Source organism: Sprattus sprattus (assembly GCF_963457725.1).
Source record: "Sprattus sprattus genome assembly, chromosome: 15".
Lineage (NCBI taxonomy): Eukaryota > Metazoa > Chordata > Actinopteri > Clupeiformes > Clupeidae > Sprattus > Sprattus sprattus.
Window position 1 is genome coordinate 24,838,463 of NC_137913.1, and position 11,755 is coordinate 24,850,217.

The 11,755-nt window shown below is 42.3% G+C and overlaps 3 protein-coding genes across 3 annotated transcripts; 2 read left to right on the forward strand and 1 right to left on the reverse strand.

The window, feature by feature from the left end:
- Positions 1–94: 94 nt before the first annotated feature.
- Positions 95–4,044, forward strand: lysmd3 (LysM, putative peptidoglycan-binding, domain containing 3). The gene is made up of 3 exons (XM_080852311.1): positions 95–142; positions 1,683–1,954; positions 3,011–4,044. Exons 2-3 carry the CDS (start codon positions 1,691–1,693, stop codon positions 3,701–3,703), a joined length of 957 nt encoding a protein of 318 aa, XP_080708437.1. The 5' UTR covers positions 95–142; positions 1,683–1,690; the 3' UTR covers positions 3,704–4,044.
- A 397-nt stretch (positions 4,045–4,441) lies between these two features.
- Positions 4,442–8,853, reverse strand: polr3g (polymerase (RNA) III (DNA directed) polypeptide G; the record flags this gene model as incomplete). The annotated part of the gene is given in 8 exon segments (XM_080852857.1): positions 4,442–4,528; positions 4,619–4,762; positions 4,834–4,898; positions 4,999–5,058; positions 5,136–5,204; positions 6,079–6,208; positions 8,715–8,733; positions 8,735–8,853. Coding segments are annotated over 8 exon segments (693 nt in total).
- Positions 8,854–9,239: 386 nt separating this feature from the next.
- On the forward strand, positions 9,240–11,547 carry mblac2 (metallo-beta-lactamase domain containing 2; the record flags this gene model as incomplete). The annotated part of the gene is made up of 2 exons (XM_080852373.1): positions 9,240–9,681; positions 10,755–11,547. The coding sequence occupies 2 exons, from the start codon at positions 9,240–9,242 to the stop codon at positions 11,126–11,128; spliced, it is 816 nt and encodes a 271-aa protein (XP_080708499.1). The 3' UTR covers positions 11,129–11,547.
- Positions 11,548–11,755: the final 208 nt, after the last annotated feature.

Below are 11,755 nucleotides of genomic sequence, written 5' to 3' on the forward strand. Positions count from 1 at the left end.
GTAAAGTAACAGTGATACGTCATCACGTCCGTATTCTGTTGACGTGGCGTCTCTAAACAAACGTACCGTGCACGAAAAGAAGTGGTTTTGCTGTCTCTGGAAGAATGGCATAGGTCAAGGAGTGAACCGTTCATGTTTTCTGGTAAGATTAGCTACCTTTGTTTGATTTGTCGGTCTTACATAGTCATTACTATATACACGGTGTAATGTTAATCATCTTAACAATGTGTTATGGTATTCTAACGACGTGGTTCTACTGATATAAGACAAATATAAGTAAGAAGCATTAGCTAGTTGGCAAGCTAGCTGCTAACGCGAGATAGATGGCTAGGAAATATCCTAACCTAATCGAGAAAGCACAGCGTAGCTTAGCATCCTGTTTGGCTAATGTTGCTTTCGAGTAAAGGTTCGCCAATTGTTTTAGCTTCATTTCTAAGACCCATTTGGAAGGCTTCGCGTAGAGTGTTAATGGACACATTTAAAAAGTATAAACATAGCAATATACGCTAACCAGACCTGATGACAGTATAATAAATGAGTTAGCTATCATCTACCTTAACGTTATCTTCTGGAGAACGTTAGCTACGTTTCCAGTTACCAAGTTAGCTAAAGTTAGATAACTTCAGTCTTGTCTTTATCATAATAGCCATTCCTCCCAATGTCATATTTCTTTGCCATTATACTACTTGAGCCCGATACTTAAACCGAACAGTTCATTCCCCAGCTAGCTAGTCAGCCTGTTACATTAGGTAGCTAATGTTAGAGTAAACAAGACAATATGATTGTCACCAGGTTGCTAAACTAATACGGTATCCTGTATAAACCAAACGATTTTCTGAACTTGAGTTACTTTTGCGAATATGTCAACACAGACACCTTTCAGCACAATGTAACCTTAGTCTACGTAATCACTGTGAACCACATAATTTCGGTTCGTTGCAATTTCGAGCTTTGGTAGCAAGAAATGCACAATAGCATTACAGTAACTTTATTCCTTCTAAGTAAACCGTGTATCATTATGTAACAAACGGCCCTTGGTCTGTCAGCAGAATGTAACAGTTAATCTGTTATCTGCAAGTAGAAGGGAGCTGAAAAAGATAACGTTATAGGCTACATTGCTTAACACGTTTGCGTACACGAGCAAGAAGCTTACTTAAAGTAGCCAAAATGCATTAAGCATTTACAAATTGAATATGTTATAATAACAATATATTTGACAGCTTCGTGATGCGTACAAATGTAATGTTGTCACAAGCGAGAAATGAATTCTGTAAATGGCAAAGAGTGACAGTAGCTCTTCTGTCTTACAAAGTGATGAGTCAACTGTTAACTTTGGCTCAGATGACGGTCTTGGAAGTACATAAGGCGTGGTGGTTTTGCTCAATTCGTTGAAATGTCTCCCCCTCCACCAGGTTACTCGTTTTCCTGTGATATCAGTAACACATCATTTAGATTGAGATCCATTTTAGCATTTTCATCAAAATTCTGTGAATTTGTGAAAATCTCATAAATCAGTTCAGATTAAACTTCCAATATTGTAATCTCTGTGTATATGATGGTTCTTCTGCAGATGTCAAGCGCTGTGCCTTCATGCAGTTAAACAAACAAGTCCATCATGTCCATAGTATGGGGCATAACAACATGAAATTAATTTAAAATCTTTTTTTGTTTGTTTTTCCAAGACTGAAAAATGACTGGGAAAAACCAGCACAATGGTTTCCAGTCAGCCACGTCTGTGCAGCCCACCTTTGGAGGGCACGCGTACGTCTTTGGGAATGGTTCAGAGACGGAGTGCTCGGAGGAGGACGGGGAGAGCTACGAGCTGCGTTCCCGTGCTCGAGACCGGATGCGTCGGAGCACTTCAAGAGACAGGCTGGATGACATAGTCTATCTGGTCAGGGACATTAAAGATGGAGACACACTCAACAGTATCTCACTCCGGTATTTTTGCTCGGTGAGTCTGTTTACTGATGTTGCACACATAAAACACCAAGCAATATTAACTCATCGTCCTCCAAATTTCATAAGTTGGTAGGAATACATGGTTTAAGATAGCGTAGCCTAAAGGTACACTACTGATAAGATAAAAGTAAAGAACTGGTGTCATCAGTGATCTCCCTTGTAGTCAAAGTCCATGCTATTCTCTGAAGGGACACTAGGGTATCTGAGCTCCAACTAGAACATTTTGGCCTATCGTCGTATGCTTGCACACTGTTTACTTAGACTGACCCAGCTTCCATTCATGCATTCAAAGGGCGTCATTCGGTGCGTGTCTATCAGTGCTGACGAGTGCTAAGGCCTAGGAAAAAAATTGTTGTGTTTCCTGTTTCAGCCCTGAAAAAAATAGGGTAGGTAGGTAGGGATTATCTTTTTTTTTTTTTTTTAACAATTGTGACGGACCGACAGACGCAACTTCGGCGCTCTCACACTTGCCATGCGTATACAGTAATAGAAAGCACACGGAGCATCTACTGTTTGGGCAAACCTGGATACAGGGCTGTTAACGATGTGTTTTTCGCCTGGAAGTCTCTAGAAATCTGGCACCTTATTCAATATCAAGTTCAATTTAAGAATCCTGCTGAGAACACTTCAGCTGTGTTCAGAGATATTTTCTGACTATGGTCTTCCGATGTCCGTAAGAACAGTCTGAAAATGAAAATTAAATTTGACAGATCGACAGGGAAACGCGGCCCACCCCCCAAAAAAGTCTAGGGTCGGCAGTTTTTTTTAGGGTCGGTCGGGAAACAGGAAACACACAAAAAAAATTCCTAGGCCTTACGAGTGCTTACTATGCATCTTTTCTAACGCATTTATTGAAAATCAAATAACTATTCATACAATTTATTTGGCTTTCCATGTACATTCACTTTTTTTGGTCCCTCTTGGAAAAGTTGTCTTGCATTTGCGTAACATAGAGGTTTACAACATAACACAAAGAAACCATACAATAGTAACAATCATTAAGTTCCTCAGTGGAGAATATAATGTAATTCAACATTTTTCCTTTCAGGTAGCAGACATCAAAAGGGCCAACAACCTTCTCACAGAGCAGGACTTTTTTGCATTGAGGTCTATAAAAATCCCAGTGAAAAGGTTCAGTGTTCTGACTGAGACCCACAACACCACTCCGCACAAGTCTGCCATCCCAGGAACTACCCGCTGCCTAGCAGAGTTTGCGGAAGCTGCCAGCGGGACTGTGGAATCTGCGTCTTCCTCCTCCTCCACAGACAGCGTGGGCACCTTTCTGCAGGAGAAGGACAAGGACATCGAGCTGCTGGTCAAATCCACAGGCTCCTCCAGAAACAGCCTGAACGAGGTGGTATCCTCCCTCAGTCCCCTACAGCCCCTACTGGGAGACCCCGAACGCAGGCCACCCCTGAGGAAGGATCCCTATTACGGGGCAGACTGGGGAATGCGCTGGTGGACTGCAGTGGCCATCATGCTGGTAGTGGGGATAGTCACACCCGTGTTCTACTTGCTGTATTATGAGGTTCTGATGAAAGCCGACGTTAGCCATCATAACAATACGCATGGTGGCACCAAGCAGGCGCCCATCATCATGAGTCAACAGCACAAAACTTTGGAATCTAAAGGGGGCTTGGTTGGAGAACCAGGACACAAGGATGTTCCTCAGCAGGACTCACAGGTGCACCAAGCCATTGAAAGGAAAGGCAAGCAAGGCGATGAGGTAGGAGTTGCGTAGTGAGGCAGACAGTCACCAATAGGGACCAGAGTATACTTTGAGGCATTTCTGCATTCAGAGATTTAACCACTTATGTAGGTGAAAAATAGCAGCTACCTTTGGTCATTGACTCTATGGGAATTTTCTGCACAGTTCTTTATTTTCCAAGAGTGAGCTCACGTGTAGCTGCTTCAGTCACTTCTGTGGTTTGCCTTAGGGGTACATGTATGACGGTTGTTTCTTATTTTCAGAAACCATGTGTATGAACAGAGAGTGCCACTGTCTTCTTGTCAGGGATGTACTTTGAATAAAGCATAATTTATTGGAGAAAAATTATATGTTCCAAAATCAGTATTGTTGCGTAGGATGAGAACTATTGGCTGCCATAGGAATTTGTTTTTCCTTTTAAGAATATTGGCATGGCATTGTTGTGAAATGCACAATATTCTTTTTGTCTTTTCTTATTTTATTTTTTAAATGATGTAAAATGACTACATTGAAATTTCAAGGATTTCTTTTTTTTTTCTCCATGTAGATCCGTTTTAATGAAAATACGTATTAGCATCAGTATGTGCCTTCTTCCTGTGGACTCACTCAAGTACAGGTTGAAAATAAAGTAACTATTTTAATTATGAAGTCATGGTACAGCAATCAATTTAGTTTATTCATAAGCATTCTATAACATAAATCAGATTCATTTAACCAGCTCCCACTTTCTCTACAGGACACATTCATACATATTCACAAATATACCATGACTTAATATGTGCCTTCATCAATGTTGTCATCACTGCCAGCCCCAAAATCATCACCGTCTTCAAAGTAGTTGTTAATGTAGTCATTCTCCTTCAAAAGAAATACATGAAATTAATCCATCTGGTGGTTGTTCACCAGACACTGGTGCAAAAAACCTGTCTGAACAAGTTCTTCCTCTACCTCCTCAAGTTCTTCATCTTCCAACTCTTCTCCTTCAATTTCCTCTCCCTCTTCCTCATCATCGTCAGCGGCTTTCTTTTTTTCTTCCTTTTCCTTTTCCTCTTTTTCTTCATCTGCAATCACGTTGTCCGTCTTCTCCAGCTCCTGAAAGTGGAACCAGGAGAATGTAAACAGTTTCCACAATTGATTCATGTCACTCCTTACAGTGCACTTACATTTAATCTTGACAGCACACTGTCTTTTTCCATGCTGGTCAGTTTTGGGGGTTTCTTCTTTAATGCTGCAAGCAGGGATACACTTAAGTGAGTCATTAATATTTTATCCTGTTTGATTTCAGGCTATGGAGAATTGTCTCACATCTTTATCAATTCTACATTTACCCGACTTCTTTTTTGGCAAGTTCTTCCTTGGCATCAGCTCTTTTGGGAGGCGCTCCCAATCTGGAAACATAAAATAATACTTGGTGGTCCAAAGTTAATGTCAGATTTTCACCAAACATCTTTTTGATTAGTCTTACCTGGTGTCCACTGCTCTTCCTGATTTTTTATTAATTCTTTTGCATACTTATCCTTATACTTCTCCACTCCTGTTATAGTAAAAACAAAATATATAGCTTAGTCATGCTCAGGTTTAAATATGAATATACCTCCAACAGCAGTAGTTCCCAGAATGTGGGCCGGGTTCACCAGGAGGGCGGGTGTCGACGGCGAAGAAACGGAACCAGAAAACTCAAACAACCAGCTACTGGTCAAATTAAGTATGGCAGTGCCCTTGCAGCATATTTGCCTGTAACACTAAACCAATTTGGTAAGCAGTTTACAGCCTACTTTAAACTTCTATTATATGGTGAAGGCCTACCCTTTTACCAATGTTCAAAGGGAAAGCTAGTGATATGATCAATACAACTGGCATGCGCCTAACATGAACCGATCCAAAGAATGGACGATACATAGCCAGTAATAAAACCGTATTTGATCCAGAATTGATCCGTTTTAACCAAGCGTTCTGAGCAATTAAAATACTAAAATGTTATGCTATACAGAAAAGCTATGCAACAACCAATGGACATTTGTTTCTTTTATTAAAAACTAGGCTAAAAAGGCTATATGAGCGTCTCAATCTTTGAACCATGGTGTTGTGAGGGGGCAATCCCCCCAACCCCCCACCATTGTCAAAGGGGGTGGCATGAGACGTTTCGGAACCACTGCTCTAACACAGACTGAAAACCATCCAGCCACACCTCTATACATCATCAGCTGACAAATTGTGTGACTGCACTTATGAGTGCATATCATATTTGAGATTGAAAGCCCTAATGCATTATCCACCTTTTGAATGTCTGCACTTTAAAATGTAATTATATAACATCAACATAAATTGCAGTTCTTTCGGGATATGAGTTTCAAGTGGTATGTTGCCGTGTGATTGGATTAAATAGTCTACTGGCTTGATGGGCTCACCAGAGTTGGCTGCATTAGCCTTCAGATAACATGGCAACCGACGCATAGTGCCCCTGATCTCCTGTTTCAGGGCCAGCATGTAGTCATCACCGTGGCTTGGCTCCAGGGGCACAGGTTTGAACTCCAGCACCTGCAGAGGGAGCGAAGAGACACTGTGGAATTATTACAGGTGACTAGAAGATGGTGTGGCAACAGCAGTGCCAATTTACCCATTATAGTTGTATAATTCGTAATTATAATGCACTACAACACCATAGCCTACTTCACAAGGGTGCAAACAATGTGGGTGTAAAGAGAGGAGGGGTGTGTGTGTGTGTGTGTATATATATATACAGCCGCGGAAAAAATTAAGAGACCACTTCAAAATTATCAGTTTCTCTGGTTTTACTATTTATTGGTATGTGTTAAAGTAAAATGTACATTTTTGTTTTATTCTATAACCTACTGGCAACATTCCTACCAAATTTCAAATAAAAATATTGTCATTTAGATCATTTATTTGCAGAAAAATGACAATTGGTCAAAATAGCAAAAAAGATGCAGTGTCTTCAGATCTCGAATAATGCAAAGAAAACAAGCTCATATTCATTTTTAAACTACGCAATACTAATGCTTTAACTTAGGAAGAGTTCAGAAATCAATATTTGGTGGAATAACCTTGATTTAAAATCACAACTTTCATGTGTCTTGGCATGCTCTCCACCAGTCTTTCACATTGCCGTTGGGTGACTTTATGCTACTCCTGGCGCAAGAATTCAAGCAGCTCGGCTTCTTTTCATGGCTTGTGACCATCCATCTTCCTCTTGATCACATTTCAGAGGTTTTTTATGGGATTCAGGTCTCGAAATTGGGCTGGCCATGACAGGGTCCTGATCTGGTGGTACTCCATCCACACCTTTACTGGCCTGGCTGGGTGGCATGGAGCATTGCCCTGCTGGAAAAAACACTTCTCAGAGTTGGGGAACATTGTCAGAGCAAAAGGAAACAAGTTTTTCTTCCGGGACAACGTTGTACTTTGCCTGGCTGAGGTTTGTAAAAGACCATAAGGATTGAACCAAAGCGGACTGGAGGGTCTTCTAGTTCGTCTTCTCTGATGAGTCCAATTTTCAGCTTTGCCCAACACATGGTCGTCTGATGGTTACACGGAGACCTGGAGAGGCCTACAAGCCACAGAGTCTTGCACCTACTGTGAAATTGGACTCATCAGAGAAGACGAACAAGACGACCCTCCAGTCCGCTTTGGTTCAATCTTTATGGTCTTTTACAAACCTCAGCCAGGCAAAATACAACGTTGTCCCGGAAGAAAAACTTGTTTCCTTTTGCTCTGACAATGTTCCCCAACTCTGAGAAGTGTTTTTTCCAGCAGGGCAATGCTCCATGCCACACAGCCAGGCCAGTAAAGGTGTGGATGGAGTACCACCAGATCAGGACCCTGTCATGGCCAGCCCAATTTCGAGACCTGAATCCCATAAAAAACCTCTGAAATGTGATCAAGAGGAAGATGGATGATCACAAGCCATGAAAAGAAGCCGAGCTGCTTGAATTCTTGCGCCAGGAGTAGCATAAAGTCACCCAACGGCAATGTGAAAGACTGGTGGAGAGCATGCCAAGACACATGAAAGTTGTGATTTTAAATCAAGGTTATTCCACCAAATATTGATTTCTGAACTCTTCCTAAGTCAAAGCATTAGTATTGTGTAGTTTAAAAATGAATATGAGCTTGTTTTCTTTGCATTATTCGAGATCTGAAGACACTGCATCTTTTTTGCTATTTTGACCAATTGTCATTTTTCTGCAAATAAATGATCTAAATGACAATATTTTTATTTGAAATTTGGTAGGAATGTTGCCAGTAGGTTATAGAATAAAACAAAGATGTACATTTTACTTTTTTACAACACATACCAATAAATAGTAAAACCAGAGAAACTGATAATTTTGAAGTGGTCTCTTAATTTTTTCCGCGGCTGTATATACACATATGCTTGGGGATTTTGAAAGTGAGGTTATACATCAACGGCCTAGCACCTACTGGATAAAGCGCGTTAGGCCCCCCTCTGGAATCTGGCATGTTGCCCCTGGTGATGCCCAGGTTCTCCACCCTGAAGGAGAAGGCTGCCATTCCTCTGCCTCTCCCCCCCATGGTTGTTTACTCTCAGTCAAGCCCAAAGACACTTCTGTGTAGTGATTCAAATGCAATCGGTTAAATTCACAATGTCTGCAGTAACAGTAATTGTGCAATTTAGATTAATTAAGTTCTATACATGTTTTTTTTTTTTAAATATATGACAAATGTAGAAACGTCTACCTTCTAACTGTAGTCTGCGGATGTCTGACCCAAATCGCGTTACTGTCACAAGTGAGTAGCTAGATCTCGAGTAGGCTATATAAGGGGGTGGTCTTGTTAAAGTTTTAATTGCGATCGACTGCGTTCAATTTCAATTAAGAGAAGGCTTGAGGATATGTATGGTATGAGGTCTGAGTTTGGGTGTGGTCTAATTAGATTGATAAGATAAATATTGAGCAGTGATATTTAAACAAGGCAGCGAAATTCAAATATATATATTTTAATGTTATCATTACCACTGCAGTTTCACGCAGAATAGTAAACTCAATACAAAAAACTTAAAAATTACCTTTTCCTTGTATGGTAGACGGAGAGTCAAACTCCTCTGTGATTCGCACCATGATGCGAATTGTGTGTTTCGTACAGTTGTTTGAGCAGTCATACAACAGGCACGGCCATACTGAGCAAATTATGCTACCAGTGCACATCATTTCAAATAAATAAATACCATAAACAACGCACATTAGGATTTCACTAGATGTACGGGGCATTGGTCTAGGCTTGACATGCTCAAACACACGTATTGTGTATGCCGTTTGTAATAGTGATCATAGATAAAGGTGGTGATTCGTGCACTTGAGTCATTGGTGTGCATGGGCGAGACTCTTTTTTTGTGAACCAATAATTACGTTTTCTCGACCTACGTCGCGTGATTTCATCCTATCAGCTCTCACGGTTACAGCGTAGAGGTACAACCCTTTTCATATGGATCGCCATAACAAATATCCATTTCTGGGCCAAATCCTAGCTTGCTACATGATTCTGTGACAAAGGTGGATATAAGGTGTTAATTAAGACAAACATATGTTTTGTGATGTCTGCACTCGACTGGTATGCGCACAAGTCTGTCGGAGACGGACTCTTCTGGATACAGGAGAAATTTTACCAATCAGGGAACAGAGCTAACATTTGGGTAATACGCGGCTCCCACCAGGACGTGGTGATAGACGCAGGATTGGGACTGCGGAGCCTGCCGGACTACATCAAGTCTACTGGCATCCTGGGGGACGATTCGCAACGCAAAAACCCAATTTTAGCTATCGGAACACACGTTCATTTTGACCATTCGGGTGGTCTCCACCAGTTTCAACAGGTGGGCGTTCACAAGGCAGAGGTCGACGCGCTTGCTAATGGAGATAACTTCGAAACCGTGACCTGGCTGTCTGACAGGGAGATTGTTGAGAGCCCCACGCCCGGATGGAGAGCCAGGCAATACAGAGTGAAGGCTATCCAGCCGACGCATGTATTACAGGAAGGTATGGCTGTCTTAGTGGTTACCTAGCTAGCTGACTATAGCATTATATTGTTAGCATTAGGCTGAACTGCGTTGATGGCAGGGAATATTTACCTGGTAACAAGGAGCGCTTTGCTGTTCGAAGGCAAAACACTACTATGAATGTGTGGATTCTATTAATCACTGGTTCCAACACAAGCAAGACCGAGGAGTACAATCTTATTGTTGTTGCAGAAGCAAAAGATGAAGACGAAATGATCGATACAAGTTAAATTAACTGCCTTCAAGGTCTATGCCCTTGTTAACCGAAATCAGACCCATTCCTTAATGGTTTCCTTATCACCCTTATAAGGCTTAATAAGATTTCGTATATCATCCATAGAGCTGTCCTGTTAGATTACATCGTACATTTGTTGAGTGGAGCTGGCATTTTAATAGAACACTCTCCTTCCACGCGAAGGCCCCTCCTAATATCCCTGCCTAATCTCACATAGTGCAAGAGTATGGGCGTTCACATACTGTGAGGCTCTACACTGCATCCCACACGATTGTTTGATATTCAAGACATAATGGGAAAAATGACATGTATTTGGCATAAAGAATTGAACCCAGAGTTTGCTATGACATTAGTTGCTAATCCTCATCCCAGGTGAACTGTAAAAAGCTTCAGTGTTCATGATTGGACCTGGTGCAGTACATCTGTCACTGTCATTCCTGTCCAATGATCAGACTGTTCATTATGTGTTACATAGAGAGGGTGTTTTAGGTGTGATCCATACGAAAACATCATGGCTGTGACATACCATTGTGGCTATGAATGGGTTTACTACTTATTCAGAGTCTACGAGCAAATGGTTTAAAGCTGTCTCAGCATTTGGTGCAACACTTGGGGAGCTTTGTTGGCTGGAGTTCAGTTGTTTATGCTCCCCCCCAACCCCAGCTTGCTGGATGGTCAATACACTTCCTCTGACTCAGTACCTGCATTGCAGCTGGAATAATTCCTCATCTGCAGGAAGTGTAGGCCTACTGTATATCCCCTTCTTACTCATTCTTCTCCACCTTTGCCCCCTCTCTGTCCCTTGTTTTCCCCCTCAGGTGACGTCATCAACCTGGGTGACCGGCAGCTGAGTGTGCTGCACATGCCGGGCCACTCGCGCGGCAGCATCTGCCTCCACGACGTGGAGCACAAGCTGCTGTTCAGCGGTGACGTGGTCTACGAAGGAGCCATGATCGACTGGCTGCCCTACAGCCACGTGGGCGACTACGTGCACAGCTGCGAGCGCTTGTTGGCCCTGGCTGAGCAGGAGCAGGTGGAGCAGGTGCTGCCTGGCCACTTCCACACCTTCGGGGCCAAGCGGCTGCAGCGCCTAGCCTCAAACTACGTCTCCGGGGCTGGTGCCTGCCACCGGCTCACTGCCGGAGCCATCAGGTCGGTGGCAAGCCTGGCGCTCCGCACCTCCTGCTGTTAAAAGGAGATGGAGGAGGTGGTGGAGAGGCGCAGGTTCAGACACTCCAGTTGCTGGGGTTCGATTTGTTAGTAGGTTTGGTTATCTTTTCTTTTGTGACACTCTAGAGCTTTACAAGCTTCTTTCCACCTGTGGGTTCCTACCTCCTCCATTATATTAGAATATATATGTAATATATTACCTTATATCAAATATTTTGACTTGACATACCGGGGAGGACGGTTCATTTCTGAACCTGGAAGTTTCTCTCTGCTGCTAGTTCACATTGTCAAGGTCAGCAGGTCTGGAGACCCACAGGTGAGTCAAGTGACTGATTGATCAATTCTGGCACTGGTGGTTTGGTGTCACCAAAAGGAAGACTGTGACTTAGGCCTCTATGTGTCATATATATATAGACATATATGTCGTGAATGGACAGAAGGAGGAAGTCAACTGATGTATAAGCACCCAGAATCAAGCTAGTCAGCAAAGCCTAGATGCACTTGTGTTTTAATTTTGCTTTTGTTTGTGAGCTAATGGCAAAACAGGAGCCACCATAGGCCTTCATGAAAGATGCATGAGCACACTACATCTGAGCACAGAAATGGGAGAGCGATCTGTGAGGATGTGAAATATGAAAGTGGGTCGGCA